The sequence below is a fragment of the Cetorhinus maximus genome, chromosome 13, assembly GCF_964194155.1.
Source record: "Cetorhinus maximus chromosome 13, sCetMax3.hap1.1, whole genome shotgun sequence".
In the NCBI taxonomy this organism is placed as follows: Eukaryota; Metazoa; Chordata; class Chondrichthyes; order Lamniformes; family Cetorhinidae; genus Cetorhinus; species Cetorhinus maximus.
Window position 1 is genome coordinate 68,818,380 of NC_135891.1, and position 22,161 is coordinate 68,840,540.

Below are 22,161 nucleotides of genomic sequence, written 5' to 3' on the forward strand. Positions count from 1 at the left end.
GTCTCTCAGGAAATCAAGGGATATAGAAAACGGGCCGGGAAGTGGAATTGAAGCCATGATCCGCAGGCTCAAATGGCCAAATGGTCTACTCCTGTTCTGATTTCTTATGTTCTTATGACGACAAAATGTGACAAACCCATAGTAAGAGGCACAAAGAGGAAGTATGAAAAGAAACTTGCCAAGGAGTACCAAAATCAGCGCAAGCATTTTTACAATTCCACCAGGGAACCAAGTATTGTCAGCAGTAACATGGGCCCCTTGAAAACTTATAACGGTGATATTCAAAGATAAGAAAATGGTGAACATTTTGAATAATTACTCTGCATCAGTATTTATAGTGGAGAAAAGAGGTCAGCACGCTGTACATCTTAGGGGAAGTAATATTGAATCAGGGACGGGGACTCATCAAAATTAATGTAAGTAAAAGAACAGCAATGAAGAAAATAATGACAACCAAGAGTGATAAAACTCCACATCAAATGGTTTCCATCCCAGGATTTTTAAGAAAGTATGAAAGAACATTGCAAGTGCTGGAACTATAATCTTTGAAAGTTCTCTGGTTTTGGAAACTATTCCTTTGCATTGGAAATTAACACATTCTGCTGTGTTATTTAAGAAAAGTGGGAGGGAAACCAAAGAATTAAAAACCAGTTAGCCTAACCTCGTGTTGAGAAATTACTAAAGTCTATAATTAAGGATAGAATAACTGAACACCTTGAAAATTTTCAGCCAATCAGTGAAAACCAGCATAGATTTGTTATGGAAGTTGGGAGAACTTCAATCACAAGACTATGCCCTGTTTTATTTCTGGGATTTGAGAACTAAATTAACTATTTCATTTTCAATTTTCTTTGCATTTACTTAAAATCCGTGTGTTATTCTGCTACGCTTGGGGCTGAAGCTAGTTCTGTCCCTTCCTTTCACAAACAGTGTGGTTTAATTTAGTACAGGTGCATGCTATGCCGCTTAATCCAATCCAAGCTTATCCAGAGAAGAGCCACAATGGACTTCCTATTCTTTGTTACAGGTGATGATGATTTTCAGGGCTATGTCAGTGTTAGTGGCATAGAATCATCACCACCTTCTCAAGGACTTTTAGGGATGTGCAATAAATGCTGGCCTAGCCAGCGACACCCACATCCCATGAAAAAAATAATTTAAAAAATTACTGGGGGCATTTCTTTCACACAAAAGCAGCTGCAAAGTTATGGAGCAGTCTTTGCTGAAAAGGCAAAATATTGTGGACGCTGGAAATCAGATAAAAATAGGGAATGCTGCAAAAGCTATTGGTGCAAGGAGATCATTCAGTAATGTTGAGAATTTAAAATCAGTTCTGCAGACATCAGAAGAATATTAGAAAATGTCACAGCATGGTGACATGCAAGACAAGATTTTGCCTCTCGGAGGCTTGCTTTTAACTAATTCAGAATCCTATCAGCGACTGAGACAGTGATCAGGGTGGAAGGAGGGTGGGGTGTAGAGAAATATGGGACTTACACCAAAGGTAATTGCAAACACTCCCATCTCTGTTGTAAAACCATCATTTGGTTAAAAAAACAGAATATTTTGCATGGGGTGCTGTTCAATCGCTCACGAAGGATAGTCGTTTCCATTTAGGAACATGGGATCAACAACATTTTGTTTTATATAGTTGGTTCATGTACAATGCTGTGCAAAATATGATTTCAAGAGAGGAAGCAAGTTTTATGTTTCTAGGTCAGTCGTCAAAATCAATAAGGAAAATTTTGGTAATAAAATTGTGATAGAAGAGAGATTCTTGGCTATAAATCCTGAGCCCTCAAACTATTCAGGTGTCAGGAACCAGGGACCGGTATTCAGGAATCCAAAGAGAGTCAGATTATTAAACAACAAGTCCTGTCAGCCCACTTTGAACTTAATCTCGGGTCTCCAGGGGGAATTCAGGCATAATTCAGTGAGATCATTAAAGAAAGAACATCTAAAGGGTTTCAGTAAAAGAAAGATAAGGGTTGCATTGAATGGTAATTTTTTTCCAGGGCTTATGAATGAGGTGGCAAAATTGTATCAGTGAACACATAAAGTAGAGAAGAGGGAGTGACTGAGGGTACATAGTAGAAACAGGAAGCTGACAGCACCAAGTGGGGTCTATGGTCATCGACTGAGGTGAATTTCAGAAAATCGGAACCAAAGGGATAAGTGCAAGTGCGCCTATAGGTAACATAAATGACTGGGACACAATTCACCTACAGACACCAATTTGGTATCAGTACCAAACTAGAAAGCCATACAAGTGTAGTTCAGAGTAGTTATATAGGATTTTCTTGGAGATGTTTGTGTCCTTACTTATACTGAACAATAAGAAAAATGCCTGGAAAAAGTCAGCAGGTCTGGCAGCATCGGCGGAGAAGAAATCAGTTAACGTTTCGAGCCTTCATGGCCCTTCGGCAGAACTGAAGCATAGTGAGGAATAACTATGCTTCAGTTCTGCCGAAGGGCCATGAAGGCTCGAAACGTTAACTGATTTCTTCTCCGCCGATGCTGCCAGACCTGCTGAGTTTTTCCAGGTAATTCTGTTTTTGTTTTGGATTTCCAGCATCCGCAGTAGCTTTTAGCTTTTTGTTTTTAACAAGAAAAATGCATTTGATAGCCTCGCCATGGCCATGCACGAAGAGTTAAGCAAAAACTCACGGACTGCACCCACCTCAATGATCTTTTCAAGATTGCTTGAAATCTCAAGAATGGTTTGTATTTGATGCCAAGATTGGCATGATCTTCAGATGCTACTGTGTGCAAATGTGTTACGTTACACGAGGCAACTATGGACACAGCCATCCATCCAGACAAAGGACAGATCCGGCCATCTCTAAAAATGAGCTAAGGGACAAAAAGCTGGGAGTAATGGCAAAGTCCTGTTTTTTAGACTAGAGGGAAGTACACAATGGTGTTCGCCAGGATTACTGCTCTTCTTGATACAGATTAATGACGTGAACCTGGATATAAAGACATAATTTCAAAGTTTGTGAATGACACAAAGCTTGGAAATATAGTAAGCAGCAAGGAGGATAGTAGCAATCTTAAGGAGGACAAAGGCAGATTGGTGAAATATGCTGACACATGGCAGATAAAATTTAATGCAGGGACGTGTGAAGTGCTGCACTTTGGAAGGAAGGATAAGAACAGGCAATATAAACTAAAATGGTTCAATTTTAAAGAGGGTGAACAAACAGAGACCTCGGCATTCACATATGCAAAATCTTTAAAGGTGACAGGGTAAGTTGAGGGGGCTGTTAAAAGAAAGCAGCATAACGGATCCTGAGCTGTGTATATAGAGGCATAGAGTACAAAAGCAAATTCCACAATTGAACAACGCCTACTAAAGAATCCTGATTGTTCTAAGAATTGCACTGACAACCAAGTTAAGATTATCGGTCGGGCTCACAGTATGGCTCACTTACGCATGCTAGAAGCTACATATATTCATACACAGGGCCCTGTACTTTGCAGACAGATGGAGCACATCCACGCATAACCAGGGAACACAGATTTAAGATAATTGGCAATAGAACCAGAGGTGAGATGAGGATTTTTTACATTCAGCGAATTGTTATGACCTGGAGTGCACAGCCTGAAAGCATGGTGAAAGCAAATTCAATAGTAACTTTCAAAAGGAAACCGGGTAAATACTTGAAAAACAACCAGTACTGTAGGGAGTAAGCATATTTAGGTTGGGAGGAAACCATGAGCTGTTTTCCCCAAGCACAAACTGCTGGTTTCTAATCCTGCCAACTAATGGCCTCCAATCCTCCTCAAATAAAATGTGATTTTAAAAAGATGTAATTTAAAACTAAATTGTGCAGCCAGTGATGTTGTTTTGATAATTTGAGCACAATTTTACTCATCTGTGTGCATCTTTAAGATATCAGCTTAAATCACTGTTTGTACAAGGTTAACTACTCTCTAAACCAGTCAGCGCCAATGGCTGGTACAATTGGACACAGCACCAAAGTTTAAGAGGAAATCAGCGAGTATCCCTGAACTCATCATCGTCTGGATATCATAGAGTGCCCACCATGTTTGAACAACCGGCTGGGGCACATACAAATAAAGGTCATTTGTACAAGGTCTCTGGAGAGGTCTGAAGGAAAATGTTGAGATACTTACAAATAACAAGAATGAGATAGGTCACAGAGAGTTGGAGTTATTGTTTAAGAATGAGATGCACTACTCAAGGGATTGTAAATTGGCACAGCTACCTCCAGGCGAAGGGGAGAGGGGAGCTACAGGTCACATCCACAAGTCATCCCTTTACATCAGTTCCTGTGGTGTTTGATGTCATTGTCATGCAATCTTAATACTAGATTTTGATCTGACCACACTAGCAAGACCTGGTGTTGTAATCTAGGATCAAGGCATGGGATAAATATAAATGATTAACAGGGTCAGCAGAGGGACTGAGTGAAGGTGTCTAGATTATCCAGGGCTGTGATCTGCAGCCAGTGAAGCAGGCTGATCTGGGATCAGTAAAGATCTCTAGGTCATTGGAGCTATGATCCGAGATCAGTGAAGGAAGCTGAATGGAGGTGCCCCAAATGTACACAAACAAGGCTTTCAGTGGGGCACACCAGCACTGAACTCATATTGGTACCCACTGTGTCTCTATGCTCATCTGTGAAACAGGGACAGGGTAACTCCAAAGAATGAGCAGATTGAGAGGTTACTCATAGGTGCAAAGAACTGAACAACTATGTATTAACGGAGCATTGTATTATAAACAGGGTATCAGTAACCAGCAATGAAAACATTTAACTTTAGTCATTGTACCAAGGACATTTTTTGTAAGAAATCTTAATTGGGTTCCTACCACCATTCTCCTGTTAGTGCCTCACACAAAAACGTTTTTGCTTGTCCTGGCCAACAATTTGTTTGCAATCAACACCATCAAAAAAAACATTATCTAGTCATTTACCTCTGTTCTGGGGAACTTGTTATGCAAAAATTGTTACCACATTTGTCTACAAAAAACATCATACACTGCCCTTCAAAAATAACTCTTTGGCTGCAAAGTGCTCTAGGGCACCCGGGGGACATGATAACGCAATATATAACTACAACCTCTCCTAGATATTCTAGTGGGATTGGACTTCATCCAAATCCATCAATCAGCAGTCTGTATAACATAAGTAGTACAATACTTTCAACAGTTTAACAGCCTTTTATCACTTCCTACAAAGTTGCTGTTCAAAATGGCTACACGTAGATACATACAAGTTACAAAAGTGCAACAGGGCACTCAGCCAAACTGTTGGACAAAGAATGAAAGTAAGAACGAGCTACCAAAGGAATGAATGAGCAAAAGAGCAAAAGGTGTGCATTGATATAGCACCTACCATGACCTCATGAAATCCTAAACCACATTGCAGCCAATGAAGTATTTCCTAAGTGTAATCATTATTTGAATGGTGGAAAATGCAGCAGCCAATTTGCAATTAGCAAGATCCCACAACCATTAATGAAAAGAATAATCACCTATTTCAGTGATGGCACCTTGAGCCTTGGTTTTAATATTTCATGTGAAAGTCACAGCACAGCACTTCTCTCAGTAGGTCAGTGAATAGTGCAGTCCCAGAATATACCACTCCACAGACTTCCATTTTACATCACAACCCCAGAACCTCTCATAAGATATAAGCAAAATACTTCAGATGCTGAAAATCTGAATCAAAAACAGAAAATGCTAGAAAAACTCAGCAGGTATAACAGCATCTGTGGAGAGAGAAAACAGAGTCCATATGACTCTTCTTCAGAGCTAAAGAGAAGTAAACATGTGATCAAATTTATACTGTTTAAGTATGGAGCAGGTGAAGCTGGATAGAAGGCCAGCGATAGGTGGAGGCAAAGGAGAGATTGACAAAGATGACATGAACAAAAGGACAAAGGGGGTGATTGATAATGGTAGTGGTAAGGGCTAAAGGAGGTGCTGATAGTGGCATTAAGGATAGGAAGCAGAATGTGATGATAGCAGGACAAGGGTAAGCACTCTGGAAAGAACAACATGAACAAGTGACAGATGGCCCTAGTGGGGGTGGGGTGGGGGAAGGGGATGGTGGCAGGGAAAAAGGATCGAAAATAGGATAAGAGGTGGGGATACGACAATGAATTAATAAAAATGAAAAAAAAAATAAAGTGGATAAAAAATAAATATTGAAAAAAGGGGGTAAAAAGGATGGAGGAGAGAGTTCATGGTTTGAAGTTGTTGAACTCAATGTTAAGTCTGGAAGGCTGCAAAGTGCCTAGTTGGAAGATGAGGTGCTGTTCCTGCAGTTTGCGTTGAGCTTCACTGGAACAATGCAGCAGGCCAAGGACAGACATGAGAGCAGGGTGGTGTATGGAAATGGCAAGCGACAAGAAGGTCTGGGTCATGCTTGCAGACAGACTGAAGGTGTTCCACAAAGCAGTCACCCAGTCTGCGCTTGGTCTTTCCGATATAGGGGAGACCGCATTGGGAGCAGCGAATGCAGTAGACCAAATTGAAGTGTGAATGAAGTGCTGCTTCATCTGAAAGAAGTGTCTGGGCCCTTGGATGGTGAAGAGGGAGGACGTTAAGGGGCAGATGTTGCACCTTCTGTTATTGCATGGGAAGGTGCCGTGGGAAGGGGATGAGGTGTTGGGGCCGATGGAGGAGTGGACCTGGGTGTCCTGGAGGGAATGCCAACAGGGGTTGGTGAGGGGAAGGTGTTTAGTGGTGGCATCATGCTGGAGTTGGTGGAAATTGCGGCAGATGATCCTTTGAATGCGGAGGCTGGTGGGGTGAAAAGTGAGGACAAGGGGAACCCTATTGTGGGAGGGAGAGGAAGGTGTGAGGGTAGGGGCGCGGGAGATGGGTTGGACACGGTTGAGTGCCCTGTCAACCTCAGTGGGTGGAAAACCTCGGTTAAGGAAGAAAGAAGACCATGTCAGAAGCACCGTTTTGGAAAGTGGCATCATCGGAACAGATGCGACGGAACTGAGAGAATGGGATGGAGTCCTTACAGGAAGCAAAGTGTGAGGAGCTGTAGTTGAGGTAGCTGTGGGAGTCAGTGGGCTTGTATTGAATACCGGTGGACTGTCTATCACTAGAAATTGAGACAGAGAGGTCAGGGAAGGGAAGGGAAGTTTCAGAGATGGGCCATGTGAATGTGATAGAGAGGTGGACATTGGAAGCAAAATTGATAAATTTTTCCAGGTCCAGACAAGTGCATGAAGCGACACTGAAACAATCTTCGATGTACCGGAGAAAGAGTTGTGGGAGGAGGTCTGAGTAGGACTGGAACAAGGAATGTTCCACATACCCCATAAAAGAGACAGGCATAACTGGGGCCCATGCAGGTACCCATAGCCACACCTTTTATTTGGAGGAAGCGAGACAAGTTTAAGGAGAAATTGTTCAGTGAGAGAACAAGTTCAGCCAGACGGAGGAGAGTGGTGATGGATGGGGATTGTTCGGGCCTCTGTTCAAGGGAGAAGCGGAGAGTCCTCAAACCATCCTGGTGGGGGATGGAAGTGTAGAGGGATTGGACATCCATGGTGAAGAGGAGGCGGTTAGGGCCAGGGAACTTGAAATTGTTGATATGATGTAGGGCATCAGAGGAATCACGGATGTAGGTGGGAAGAGACTGGACAAGAGGAGAGAGAACGGAGTCAAGATAGGAAGAAATGAGCTCTGTGGGCAGGAACAGGCTACCATGATCGGTCTACCGGGACAGTCCTGTTTGTGGATTCTGGGGAGGAGGTAGAAGCGGGCTGTCTGGGTTTGGGAGACTATGAGGTCGGAAGCTGGAAGATCTCCAGAGGAGATGAGGTCAGTGACAGTCCTGGAAACAATGGCTTGACGTTCGATGGTGGGGTCATGGTCCAGGCAGAGGTAGAAGGAAGTGTCTAAGTGTTGGCGCTCAGCCCCTGTGAGGTAGAGGTCAGTGCGCCAGACAACAGCACCACCCTTGTTGGCAGGTTTGATAACAAAGTCAGGGTTGGACCTAAAATAATTTTCATCTATTTTCATTTTTATTTATTCATTGTTTTATCCCCACCTTTTTCCATCTTTTTTCTCCACCACCGCCCCCTCCCCCCACCCCACCCCCACTAGGGCCACCTGTCACTTGTTCATGTTGTTCTTTCCAGAGTGCTTACCCTTGCCTTGCTATTATCTCATTCTGCTTTCTTACCTTAATGCCACCATCAGCACCTCCTTTAGCCCTTACCACTACCATTAACACCCCTTTGCCCTTTTGTTCATGGTATCTTTGGCAATCTCTCCATTGCCTCCACCTATCGTTGGCCTTCTATCCAGCTTCTTCTGCTCCACCCCTCCTTAAACAGTATAAATTTCACCACATTTTTACTTCTCTTTAGCTCTGAAGAAGAGTCATATGGACCCAGAATCTTTCATCTCGGGAGAAGGGGAGGTAACGGGCTTCAACCAAAAGCATGGCCAAAGAGGTGTGTTTAGACATTGAAAGATGACATGAATGTAGCACGGTGATAAAGTTCAGGCTAAGAATTCCAGTGAGCAAGGGAGTGGTGGTGTGACAGCTGTGGAAGGACTGAGATGGAACAATATATCAGAGTTAAAACAGTAGATACACAATCTGAAATGAGGATAGGACATCGAGTGTGTTGGAGAAGAATACCCTTGTAAATGAGAACTCTAATCACTCTTCCATTTCCAACAGTGGACTTCATATTTGGTGACAAGAGGGTGTGAAGCTCACCTGCTAAATGCCTTGAAAGTTAAACATTACATGACAATGGCCAGAGATTAGGGCAGATCATACCTATTGTGCAAACACAGTAGAGCGGTTGAATTCCATCAGATAAGGATTTCTCCCATAGACAGGTTTCCTCAGTGAACATTTATTAGCTCATAATTTGGGTGTTTGCCTTACTTAAGTGGTTTCCAAAAAAATAACTATTACCAAATATCTTACTGGAATTTAATCGGCTTCACAAAAAATGAAACCTGAGTGTAACTCAAGTAGCTGCTGCATTAGCTAAACTAGAACAATTTGCACCTTTTAAAACATACAAAGGCACTTCACAGGAGCAAATCAAACAAATCACATTGACTAAGAGCTTTTTGTCTTAATTTTTTAATCTGCTAATGTGTCACCCAGTCAGTTCCATCAACAAAATATTTTAGGTACATTGGAATAGGAGTAGACCATTTCACCCTGTGCGTCTGTCCGCAATTTAGTTCAATCATGGTTGATTTGTTTCAATTGACCTACCACTTGCCTCTCAATCATCAAGGACTGAGGCAACAACGCTCATTTTGATTGGTACTCCAACCACCACCTTAAACATTCACTCCCTCCACCACTGATGCACAGTAGCAGCAGTGTGCCCCATCTACAAGATGCACTGAGTCAACTCACCAATGCTCCTTAAACAGCACCTTACAAACCCACAACCACTATCACCTGGATGGACAAGTGCAGAAGATGCATGGGAATACCACCACCCATAAGTTCCCACCAAACCACACAACATCCTGACTTGGAAATGTATCACCATTCCTTCACTGTCACTGGGTCAGAATCCTGGAACTCCTTAACAGCATTGTAGGTGTACCTACACCACAGGGACTGCAGCAGTTCAAGAAGGCAGCTCACCCACCACCTTCTCAAGGGCAATTAGAGAAGGGCAATAAATGCTGGCCTAGCCAGTGATGCCCACATACCACAAATGAATAAAAAAATCTGCATTATAGTACTGCACCCAAACCCTGGCAGGTAAACAGTGAGTTCAATGCTGGGTGTGGGGAACTGATGAACTAATATATTACTGATGTTTCCATCCTAAACTCAGGGGAGGTGTCGTGGTATTGTCGCTAGACTAATAATCCAGAGACCCAGGGTAATGCTCTGGGTTCGAATCCCACCATGGCAGATGGTGGAATTTGACTTCAATAAAAAGTCTGGAATTAAAAGTCTAATGATAACCATGCCGAATGTTGGAAAAACTCTTCTGGCTCATTAAGGGAAGGAAATCTGTCACCCTCACCTCGTCTGGTCTGGTCTACATGTGACTCCAGACTCTCAGCGATGTGGTTAACTCTTAAATGGCCTAGCAAGCCACTCATTTGTATCAAGCCACTACCACCTGGCATTGACCTAGGCACCGGAAACGTCAACGGAAAACTCAGCCCCTGCCAACCCTGCAAAGTACTCTTTATTAACATCTGCGCCAAAATTGGGAGAGTTGTCTCACAGACTAGATTAGTCAAGCACCAGCCTGACATAGTCATCCTCACGGAATCATACCTCACAGATAATGTCTCAGACACCACCAACACCATGCCTGAGTGTGTCCTTTCCCACTGGCAGGACAGACCCAGCAGAGGTGGTGGTACAGTGGGAGGGAGTTGGCCTGAGAGTCCTCAACATTGACTTCAGACGCTGTGAAGTCTCATGGCATCAGGTCAAATATGGGCAAGGAAACCTCTTGCTGATTACCACATACCGCCCTCCCTCAGCTGATGAATCAGCATACCACTTGGAAGCGCTGAGGGTGGCAAGGGCACAGAATGTACTCTGGACAGGGGACTTCAATGTCCACTACCAGGAGTGGCTCGGTAGCACCACTACTGACCGAGCTGGCCAAGTCCTAAAGGACGTAGCCATTAGGCTGCATCTGCAGCTGGTGGTGAGGGAACTAACAAGAGGGAAAAACATACTTGACCTCATCCTCACCAACCTGCCTGCTGCAGATGCATCTGTCCACGACAGTATCGGTAGGAGTGACCACCACACAGTCCTTGTGGAGACACAGTCCCGCTTTCACATTGAGAATACCCGCCATCGTGTTGTGTGGCACTACCACCGTGCTAAATGGGCTAGATTTCAAACAGATCTAGTAACTCAAGATTGGCATCCATGAGGTGCCATGTCCAAGTGCAGCAAGACCTGGACAATATCCAGGCTTGGGCTGTCAAGTGGCAAGTAAAATTCATGCCATACAAGTGCCAGGCAATTACCATCCCCGAGAGGAGAGAATCTAACCATGGCCCCTTGATGTTCAATGATATTACCATCACTGAATCCCCCGCTATCAACATCCTGGGGGTTACCATTGACCAGAAACCGAACTGGGCTAGCCATATAAATATTGTGGCTACAAGAGCAGGTCAGAGGCTGGTAATCCTGCGATGAGTAACTCACCTTCTGACTCCCCAAAGCCTGTCCACCACCTACAAGGCACATGTCAGGAGTGTGATGGAATACTCTCCACTCACGACACCATCCAGGGCAAAGCAGCCCACTTAATTGGCACCTCTTCCACCAACATTCACTCCCTTCACCACTGACGCACAGTAGCAGCAGTGTGTCCCAACTACAAGATGCACTGCAGGAATTCACCAAGTCTCCTTAGACTGCACCTTGCAAACCCACGGCCTCTACTATTTAGAAGGACAAGGGTAACAGACACATGGGAACACCACCACCTGGAAGTTCCTCTCCAAGTCACTGACCATCCTGACTTGGAAACATATCGCCATTCCTTCACTGCTGCTGGGTCAAAATCCTGGCACTCCCTTCAGAACAGCACTGTGGGTATACCTACACCACAGGCACTGCAGTGGTTTAAGCGGCAGCTCACCAACTTCTCAAGGTCAACTAGGAGTGGACAATAAATGCTGGCCCAGCCAGCGAAGCCCACATCCCAGAAATGAATTTTTTAAAAAGATTGTCATTCCTGAGCCAGCCCCTAAAATTCATGCCACTAAATCTACCTGATAAATGTCAAGCTTTGGTAAATTGATGTTAATGATCCTAGGCAAGGATTTCTTCCAGTGTCCCAGTCCAACATCCCTCTTGCAATCAACACCACCAAAAACAGACTATCCATCTCCCATCTCATTGCTGGATGCAAAACACGATCACCTGGAGCATGCCTGTACTCAAAATATTATTCACTGGATGTGAATCATTTTTGGATGTTCCTGAAAGATGTTGTACGATTGCAAGGCTTTCTGTCCTTTTACTGGATTTTGCTAGTACTGTTTTTAATCAGCCAAATACATCAACAAGCTCACAGCTGCAAACACACACACATACGCACACACTTCTGTCCCATGTCAAAGGAGTCACTTCCTCCTACTCTTCCTGAGTTTCCATCTCTTGAAAATGTAGACCCCTGTAAATGTGGCATGGTGTTTTGCTCAAGTAGTCATTCTTTATGCTGATATTTAAACACTGACTATTAGACAATGGACTATTCTATTGCAGTGGGCATCAAAGAGGATTGCCTGCTATATATCCCTGGGGTGGCCAAACATGCCACACTTCCCAGCAGAAGTCACCAGGTTGTGATCAGGGATATAAACTCTAGCTGATTTGCCAGATTAACTAAAAGCATTTGACCCAAGTGGTGACATGAAGGAGGAGGAAATGAGTTGTGTGACATTCTTTTAATGGAGTCATTGACCTGGACTCAAGTTATCAAAGGCACCAAAGGATGAAAAGTATAATGCCAAATTCTCTGCTGAGTGGAGTGAAGCTTTACAGCTTTAATCAGCTGGCAAAACACACAACTCTACAAAAAAAAATCATGGAAAACAATGAGCAAAAGTAAAGTAAGATTGAAAGCAACAAAAATATTGTGTTTCTCTAGTGCCTTTCATGACCTCAGGATGTCCCAAAAGTACCGAGATGTAGTCTCTCTTGTAATGTAGGAAATACAATGGGCAATTTGTGCACAGCAAGGTGCGAGAAACAACAATGAGATAAATTGTCAGATGGTTTTTAGTGCTAGTTAAGGGATAAGCATTGAACAGCACACCAGGAGAACAGTACTGATGAAAGGTCATCGGTCTGAAATGTTAACTCTTGTTTCTCTCTCTCCATGGATATTGCCTGACCTACTGACTATTTCCAGCATTTTCTGTTTTTATTATCACTGGTAGAACTCCCCTACTCTTCTGCAAACAATACCACAGGATCTTTTATATTTTTTAACATTCATGATATTAAACTGATAAGGAAAACTGAATATTTCAACTGAAAGGCAGTATCTCGGACAGGGCAAACTCCCTCAGTATTGTACTGGAGTGTCAGTCCAGTTTATGTGCTCAAGCTTCTGGAGAAGGAGATGGGTCATTTCCAGCATCTTGGCATCAAATGAAAGGAGGGGTGGGGGGTAGAGAGGTTCTCAGGAGTCACAAGTGTTGCCTTTGGGATTAAGAATCCATCACCTATGGAACTGTGGAGCTAGTCACAATGCCCATCAACCCAGTAGAGTTCTGCTGGGAGTCACCCATGGGATCAACTCCACTCATAAACATTAGCAAGGACTTATTTAGAAATATTCAGCCTCTCGCTCCTGTTCCTCCAGTCAATTAGATAATAGTTGATCCGAATCTTAACTCCATAAACCCACCATTGATCTCTATCCCTTGCTACTCTTAACGAATAAAAATCTATCAATATCAGCTTTGAAAAATTCAATTGCTTTTGCTTGACTCCTAACTATGCCACCATGCCCTGGTTTATCGGTGTCTTTTTTGCTTTTCTCCTGTAAAGTCCTTGGGATGTTTCCAACATTAAAAGTGTGGTCTAAATGTTGGTGTCAATTTTAAATGTCAATTTACACCCTGCAGGCCTTTAGAATTTCCCCAATAACAGGACACACATGCTGGCTCACGGTCTCACGTGTGCTCACACTCTCACATGCACACTCTCACACATACCTTCATGTACACAAACAAACCTACTGCCCTGATTCCTGATAAAGCTGGGCATTCCCTTAAAGGTCGACATTTTTGTGCATGGATTTCTTATTCACTGGCTTGCCTTGTTACAAAATTCGTGAGTCGACAGATTTAAAAAAGGGTGATTTTTAATTCTGGATAAATCCTCAATGGGACTTGAGATATATACAAGCTAATTGGAGCAGAGATTGATGCATTATTAGGGGTGCAAAGGGCTCCTTGGTTCACACCTATATGACCCAGGGAAACAAAGGGTTGATATAGCCCTGCTCTTGGGCGTGTTAACCTGTAAACCACTCCACACTCCAACACTAGCTTTGTGATGTTAATCTGGAGATCAGAGTGATGACCTGGAGGATGTAATGCAATCTCCAACCAGGTATAAAATCTGCTCAGAGCTTCCATTGCCTGCTGTTAGGTGAAAAATTTAGACAGTGTAGGCCATTGATTGCTGTTTACATTGGCTGAATTCAACTGAGGGGCAGTGTATGCAAAGGGACATCTGAGTGAAACCCAAATTACAGCTTGAAGTCTCAGATTGCAGTGTTCGGTGTCATCAAGCCAAACCCACAGTAAACATAACGAGAATTCACCAGAACAGGGAGTGTACAACCAGAAACATAATACAAATCATTGCAGCTCACCTAGTAGTGGCCCCAGTTAAAGGGACAGTAGTTTAAGGTCCCCATGTAATCCCCAAACTTGGCAGCAGGGTATTGCTGCGAGCATTACTGTGCACCAGGTATCCACATCAAGATGCTTGCAAGGGGCTAAAGGCAGATTGGCATCAGTGAGACGAGAGACTGCAGGGATTATAATGGTTCAAGAAGGCACCTGACCATCACCTTCCCAAGGGCAGCTCGAGTTTACCAATAAATACCAGCCTTGCTAGTGTCACCCACATCAAAACCATGCATTTAGACAAGGTACTGTGCGGGCATTACAGAAGTTTTTTGAAAAGTAGATAATTACATTCTGCACAACGGCTTAAAACGGACTAAAACTCAGTGAGACTAGTTTAGTTTTCCATTTTTGGACACCTTATTTAGCTAACAGCTTTCTGTTCAGTGACCAATCTGATTACATAGAACAGGTTGGGTGGGGGGGTGGGGGGGGATGAACAAATAACTCACACCCGCACTCTCTCCACACATCCAATTTCCTTCATTCATTCCCCCCACCCCATCCAGCCCAGATGCCGAAAGACCCCTACTCCGACAGCCCAAAGCCGGCTGTTAGTTTTCTCACAAGTTGTTAACCCATTCATGTGGGTGGGCGGGCTGCTCGGCTGGATAAGGCATCACACCCAAAAATCCTCATGGGAGTCGCTGAATGGCAACTGACAGGGAACCCTATCAGGAAGCAGAGTGCATCTATCAGCAAAGGTGCAGAGAAGCCATCCGAGGCAAGACCTATCCTCTCTCTTAGATGCTGCAGTGCCGAATGTACATGGGTTCTGGCTAAACTGGAGCACAGCAGAGCTGGTGTCTGACTGCAGATCGGGAGAATTGGGCATGGAAGCGGGTTCTGCTAAGGAGTGGCTGGAAAGACGCAAACACTCGATCGCGAGTTCAGACCCTTGACCGCAGCGTGAATAAACACTGAGCGATTCTTCTTTCTTACCACGGACAGATATTAATGTCACAGCATGAAGGTACACAATCAGGGCTGAGTCAGACCAGGGCAGTGTCAAGCAGAGCTGCAACCCTATGAGCAGCAGCGCGGCCCCTCTAGGCGGGAAGACCCTCACTGGAGCCGGGGTTAATGTCCCTAATGTAGCTGGAATTTATGTTTCAGGAAAGGGATCTTGTTCCCATCTCTTTGCACCAACATTAAACATCAATGAATCTGGTTTTACAACTTGGTTAGATGCAGAGTTTGCACATTTCCGATCCTATTTACCAAGGATTCTTTGAGCGGAGCTGAAAGGTCAGAGAGTGACAGTACTGTAAAGGCACAGGCTTTAAAGATGAGTAAGAGGCAGCGCCAATTAAACAAAGCCAGAATCTCATAAACAAGCCTGATTCCTATCCTTCAGTGTTGGTAAGTCACTGGCAAAGGACAAGTTCAGCTATTCCTGGAAGCTTCATCACAGTCACCCACCCGCCCCACTCTCCCCGCCATTGGTCACCGCACACGCCCCTCCTCTAGGTGTACAATCATTTGGAAAGTGAATTGACCTGAGTGACAGTGAATAATTTTTTAACCCCATTCTGATATTCATAAAACTTGTTAAAAAAAACGGTTTTTAATGTCCCTCTCATTTTTCACTCGGGTTCACTTGCTGCAATCTCCCGGACTCCTGGGTTCCAGGGCAATCCTGCAGGATTGGCAACCGAGTGTAAGTGCTGGTTTCGCCCCTTGTGAGGGTGGAGGAGAAAGTCGTGAAATGGATACCAAAAAGTTAGTTACCCTTCTACATACAGTTAGTTACCCTTCCGCAAACAGTTACAGATGCAAAGTACATTTCACCAAACAAAAGCTCCACTTTGTATTCAAACAACTGACTGACCCCCATCTCCCCGAACCCGGAGTCCGTCAGAACCACCTCCCCGAACCCGGAGTCCGTCAGAACCACCTCAAAGCCGAGTGTTTAGAAGAATATGGCCTTTCAGCCCATCCTCTGTCATCCTTCCGGAAGCACCTGAACCCTGACATCTCTGCACACCACTGTTAAAACCAGCAGCATCCTGTCAATAACAATCCTTTACACCAATAATAATGAAGAATAGGATGGGGTCAATGGCGCTGGTAGTTGATTTGTTCATCGATTCCTGTCCCTCTGCCTTTCACTATCTCCCCTTCCTTCACAGTCTGGCCTTTCAGTGTTGGGGATGGGGGATCACTGTTGGATTAGCAGTTGCTCAGGGTTGAACTCTGGCCAGTTAGGACAGCATAAACTATTGGGTCGTTTGGTAAAAGGAGCAGGATTTCCCGAACAGACTGTACAGGAGTCAGAAACTTTTCAATGGGCTTTTGGACTCTGGGTTTGGGGGATGATGCTTCCTCATTTATTCATCGTCAGTTTGATGGGCAAAGGGAGAAGATTGTAAATTAAATATGAGGTTTGCCCCCGCTCAGAAACAAACAGCCCCGGCACCCACCCCGATCCCCGTGGGGACACAACTTCGTGTAAAAGGCTGCGGGGGTGAGACCCAAACACAACCGTGACCCGCCATGGGAGGTTCTCATTAACCCCGCTAGTGATTTAAACCTTCAAGAAATGATTGATCAAAATGTGGCGTTTCCCAGAGGCGATCAGTGCAGCCAGGGTCCCGGGATGAGTGTTTGCAATGAGTTGGGGGGCGGAGAGACTGTGCTTACCTTTCTTTATAACTCCGTGATCCTGGACCATCAGGCTCGGCTCTTCCGTGTGCTGCAAAGCAAAGATAAATGCGGTGTTAAGGGCCGGCTCCGCGCTGTAAAACCCCTTGTGGCTGTCATTGTTCTACATGTGGCTGATTTCAGACCCGCTGCCACTACAGAGCTGTCCTTTCCTGCGGATAACCGCGGGCTCCGGCTATTACAAGCAGAGGGGAGCTCAGAGGGAAGGTGACATAGGTGCACACAGGCCATTCGGCATCTGGTGACCCTGCTGGCTCTTTGAACACAAACCAATTGAAAACACTCCGGAAAAAAACCCCTTCAAAACTATCAGAATGAAGCTGCGAAAGCTTATTTGTAACACATTAAAATGAAACAATTAACACAACGTGGTAAATATATTCAAATTAATATTTAAATGACATACTTTATTAAAATGAGAGTATCCGTGGAATGCTTATGTCAGATCTTCATTTTTTTACATATAAGAGGCAGGAATGAAACAGGTAGTTTAAAGTAAATGATTCGCATTAATATATATTTTAAACAATAATGATTGATTCTGTCGCCGAGTCCCCCCATTGCTACTTTCTGGTTTTCCCCCTCAGTGAACGGGATTCGCTTCCCGGTGTCTTCCCAAAGTTCCCAATTTCTAACAAGCCCCGGCACGTGTGTTGTGTTCTGGATGTTTCAGAGAATATGATGGGGATCTGTCTCCCACCGCCCTGCTCATTAATACAGGCTCTTTGTTCAGAGCTCGTCTCTTTTAATGACATCGACCGGTCGCCGCTGGCTCGCCTTTTGCTGTTTCCTCTGATACATCCCGTCTAGAATTACCCAGCAGCTTACACCCGCCAAAAAACCTCTTCATTCTGAGAGATAGGGTTTTAAAAACGAAAACATTAATTACTGGGGGAGATCCGCATTGGTTTAAACATTGAGACTGAGATGATTATATATCTGTTTAATGGTGAAGTATTTGAAGCCGCTCATTACAGACATGTAAAGTGATACAGCGCGCTGGAAAATAAGAGCCGAACACTCGTTCTCTCCAATTGATTAATAAACATTAACATCTAAATACCTTTCTGACATTTAATTTACAGAAATTGTCTAGTTTAAAAGGAAGAGTCTTTCAAGCACCACTTGTTATCTACTTGTCCACGGGCTCTATTGAAATACTCTCTGTGAGGGTCTCTCTTGGAGTGCCTATTATCTGAAGACAATTAGGACTTTCATCAGTGCAGGGACACGGGAACACCAGATCCCGTATCGCGGGGACGAGCAGCTTGTATTAATGGGTTATTTGGCACTATTAAATCTAGCCCAGTGACATCTGAGCCTCCTGACACACACTCATCTCCAATGGTAATACTCCATCCCAGCTTTTATATAGACACACTTTTTTTGCATCCAAAACTTAAAACAGGATCGCGCTTATTTCTGCTCCAGTTGGGGTTTTTTGGGGTAGGGGCTGGGGAGAGCCGTTCGGCCCCTTTTTGTACAGCTTTTCCCTCTGTGCCTGTCGGTCTAAATCGACAGTATATCTGCAGCCCGAGATCTCTGGGTCTTCTCAATAACGCAGTGCTATTGAGTCACCTCAGCGGACACCTTGTATTCATTCCGGCAGTGCCGAATTCAACAATTAAAAGTTAATGTGCAGTGATTTATGCTGGGACTAATTAGAAATCCATTATTTAGTTGCTTTTTCCTGATAGTTAAAAAAAAAACCATTAGTAAGATATTGAACAGAGGATGAAGAGGTCTAGCTGTACCTGCACCTCCTCCATTGTATGGACCACATCGTGCATGTTGAGGTTTCCTGCCAAGGTCGTGTCCATGTGCTGAGCCCCGGGGATGAGGATGTCTGGGCGCCGGATCTCCCTCCTGGGCTCCAGGGCTGAGAGCTGAGCCGCCAGCCCGCCTCGCTGCTGCTGAGACAGAACCTCCTGGTTCTGGCGAGCCTGCCAGCCCGAGTGCTGCTGCTGCTGCTGCTGGTGGTGGTGGTGGTGTAAGACGTTGATAGAGTAAGGGTCGCCCAGGTAATGGTCCGAGGGCTGGCTGTAGGCTAGGGGCTGATACGGAGGGGGAAAGTAGGGCGGTTGGAACTCGGAGCTCGGCGTATGAGAGAGAGGAGGTGCCGAGGAATACAAGTGCTGGGTAACTGCCCCGAGTTGGGGCAATCTCGGAGTTCCGTTGCTGGTGCCATCGTGTCGGTCCTGGGGAGATACGGAAATGTTTCCATTCAGGTTATTGTGAAGCTGTAAAAATCGTCACTACCCCATTCATCAGATATTCAGACACCTAAATAAAACACATGATTCTTTACCCTTGGAAAAACTGCCCTCAGCTCAGCGTGTACTATTTTATATACGACTTTTCTCTTGAAATGTGTATTTTAAAAAGTTAATATTCTAACTTTAATTCCTCGTGGCCCCTAACCAGCCTGATGCCGATGAAATATAATATTGGAGGCTCGGGGAAAGGGAGTTGGTGTCTGAACGCCAGAAGATGGGGGAGATTGGGACCCATCCCAATCGTTAATTTTTATTTCGCAATACTGAACAAATCAACAGCCCAACTTCTACTCTCCAAACTCTAGACAGTCAATCCCCAGTCAAAAAAATCACTTCCAAGTCGCAATCCGGTCAGAAAATTTCAGATTTGAACAAATCTCCCGACAGTTCACTAATGCTTTTTAATAGTAATCCATGCCTTGCAGCCCACCAGACCACTAAACCGCCTGAAGGAGAGCCATGCAGGCTCAAAACGTTAACTCAGTTTCTCTCTCCACAGATGCTGCCAGACCTGCTGAGTTTTCCAGCATTTTCTGTCTGTATTTCACACTAAATCGCCTGTGCTTTCTGTAAGAAATTCAAGTGTTGTCAATATGTTGATCCAAAATTATTTCGAATCAATCCTGTTTCTCATTGTCCGCTCTCACAAGCGCAATCTGGTATTCATAAACCAGAGTCACTGTCTGGCTCTGGAGTGAAAATTATTTATTGAATGTACATTTTTATACTCAGCTTAGACCAAAGTAACATTGCCAAAAGTGCAACCCACAACCCAAATACTAAATCCAAAAGGTTTGTATTTGCATCAACAATAATGAAAAATTAAAGTTATAATTTTCTCTATCGTTTGAATACCGAATGGCGATAGCTGATAAAATAACTTTCTCCACGTTCTTAATCTCGTGTCGATCCGATTGCCCCACCCAGAGACCACTCACAGTGACAGCACACACACAATTGAGCGAAAACAGGGGCTGACTCAAACTAGGGCAACCGTTTCTTCTCCCCGCAAAGCCGAAACTGATGTGATTCGAGGGGCAGGGAAAGGTAGCAAGACGGCGGACGATTGCTCCTCAAAATACAGCGTTGCAAAGATGAGTTAATGGTTCAGATTGCTTGGGGAAGGGGCCGGACAGAATGGAACACGCCGGGATTTATAAATTCATTTTCATTCACGTTACACTGACAGTTGAAGGGGGATTCAGGCTGGCAATCAAGTGTGAAGCCGGTTACTATCTGCTCTCTGTTCTCGATAATCGTTTTCGGCGGGCGAGATAAGGCGGCGCTGGGTTCCGCGACTGTGGGCACCAGTGTAGGGTCGCTGGTCTCCAGTGGAAGAATTCGGGAAGGAAGCACCTTCGGGTCCTTTTTCAAAACTAACAGCTCAAGGCTACACGGAAGAACGAGGTGAGGGGGAAGGAGGGGGAAGGGGGTGGGGGGGTTTCAATACTGTGGAGCCCCTGAGTCCGAGTATGAGGTGTCATTCGCTGAAAGGAGGGAGTTCGCGGTCGCTGGACACCTCCCCTTCCTGCTCGGCTTTCCCGGAGTCACTCGAGCTCTCACTTGATGTGAAATTTCCTGATTGAGAGACTAGTCAAACTGGATGCTCAGGTCCGGGCCCCCGCCAGTCCCTGAGCAGCTTTCTCCTCCAATCTGCTGGCCAAGAGTTACCGAGCGGCCACGAAAGCGGCACCGTGTCTGAAACTTCATTTACAAAAAGGAAAATAATCTCCTTCAATAAAAATAATCTTCAAGTGTTCAGTTGAAACCGCGCAATCTGTTGGTAGAAAAGTTCTGGCTGAAGAATATTGTGCCCTGGATGTGACATTAAGAAGGGATTTCCCTCTAAGGTTAAGTTCACGGACATGAGTGAACACAGGAGGATGAGTGAGACAGGGAGGGTGATTGTAAGTTATTAAACTGCCGACTGTGGCACTGGGGATTTAATCAGACACAACTTCTCGGACTCATTTCGAACATTGTTCACTGAGAAAAGGGAAATGTGTCCAAGTGAACTGGATTGACCACCGCCACCCCCCCCCCCACCCCGCTCAACACCCCCGTTTAGAGCACATTCTCACCTCGCAGTCTTCTTCATATTTGACATTGTCAGCTAATTTCCACAACATGTTCGGTCCCCGCGCTGAAACCAACCCGAGAGCAGCCCAAGCTTCACAATCCAAGGAAGCGAAAGTGTTGTGATCGGAAAGCTCCTCCTGCCTGATCTCCCTCGAATGGGCCAATGCTCTGTGCCTCTCCTGCCAATGAGGATCTAGTTCCACAGGCGGAAACCGATCAGAAACCCCGCCCAGGGGGCGGGGCTTCGCCGCCTGACGACATTTACACGCAAAGCGACGCAATCGAGCCGCCGGCAAATCAGAAACCTCCCGGTGAGGGGCGAGCCTATGAGCTTTGAGGAGCGGCTTACTGCAGTGTCTCATTCCGCCGGGTGGCTCAGTGTGGAGGGTCCGGACATCCTGCTCAGAGAGCAAATGCTGCCGTGTTCCAGCGACCAGGCTCCCTTCAGTAGCGGCCCCCTCCTGAATTCAACTCCCAGTCCAGTCCCGCTCCACGCCTCAAACATCATTCAAAACCAGTCTCTCGCTAATTACACAACAGCAGCAAAGCAAAATACTGCCGATGCTGGAAATCTGAAATAAAGTCAGAAAATGCTGCAAATACTCAGCAGGTCTGGCAGCATCTGTGGAGAGAGAGACAGAGTTAACGTTTCCGGTCCGTATGACTTCTTCAGAGCCACAACAGGAGCCCTTTAACAGAACCCTGGCGATTCACGAAAAGCCATCAGATCCAATCCAT

The 22,161-nt window shown here is 44.9% G+C and overlaps 1 protein-coding gene across 3 annotated transcripts in view; it reads right to left on the minus strand.

Moving 5' to 3' along the window:
- tfap2c (transcription factor AP-2 gamma (activating enhancer binding protein 2 gamma)) overlaps window positions 1-22,161 on the minus strand; it is an 84,328-nt gene that overhangs the window by 54,907 nt on the left and 7,260 nt on the right. For 2 of the 3 annotated variants that reach the window (XM_078555504.1, XM_078555503.1), the window contains exons 2-3: window positions 18,823-19,266; window positions 17,048-17,099 (exon numbers count right to left, since the gene is read on the minus strand). In XM_078555504.1, coding sequence (XP_078411630.1) covers window positions 17,048-17,099; window positions 18,823-19,266 — 496 coding nt within the window. Of the gene's footprint in view, window positions 1-17,047; window positions 17,100-18,822; window positions 19,267-21,425; window positions 21,818-22,161 lie in introns of those variants that run through there. The other variant, XM_078555502.1, reaches the window with a different exon arrangement.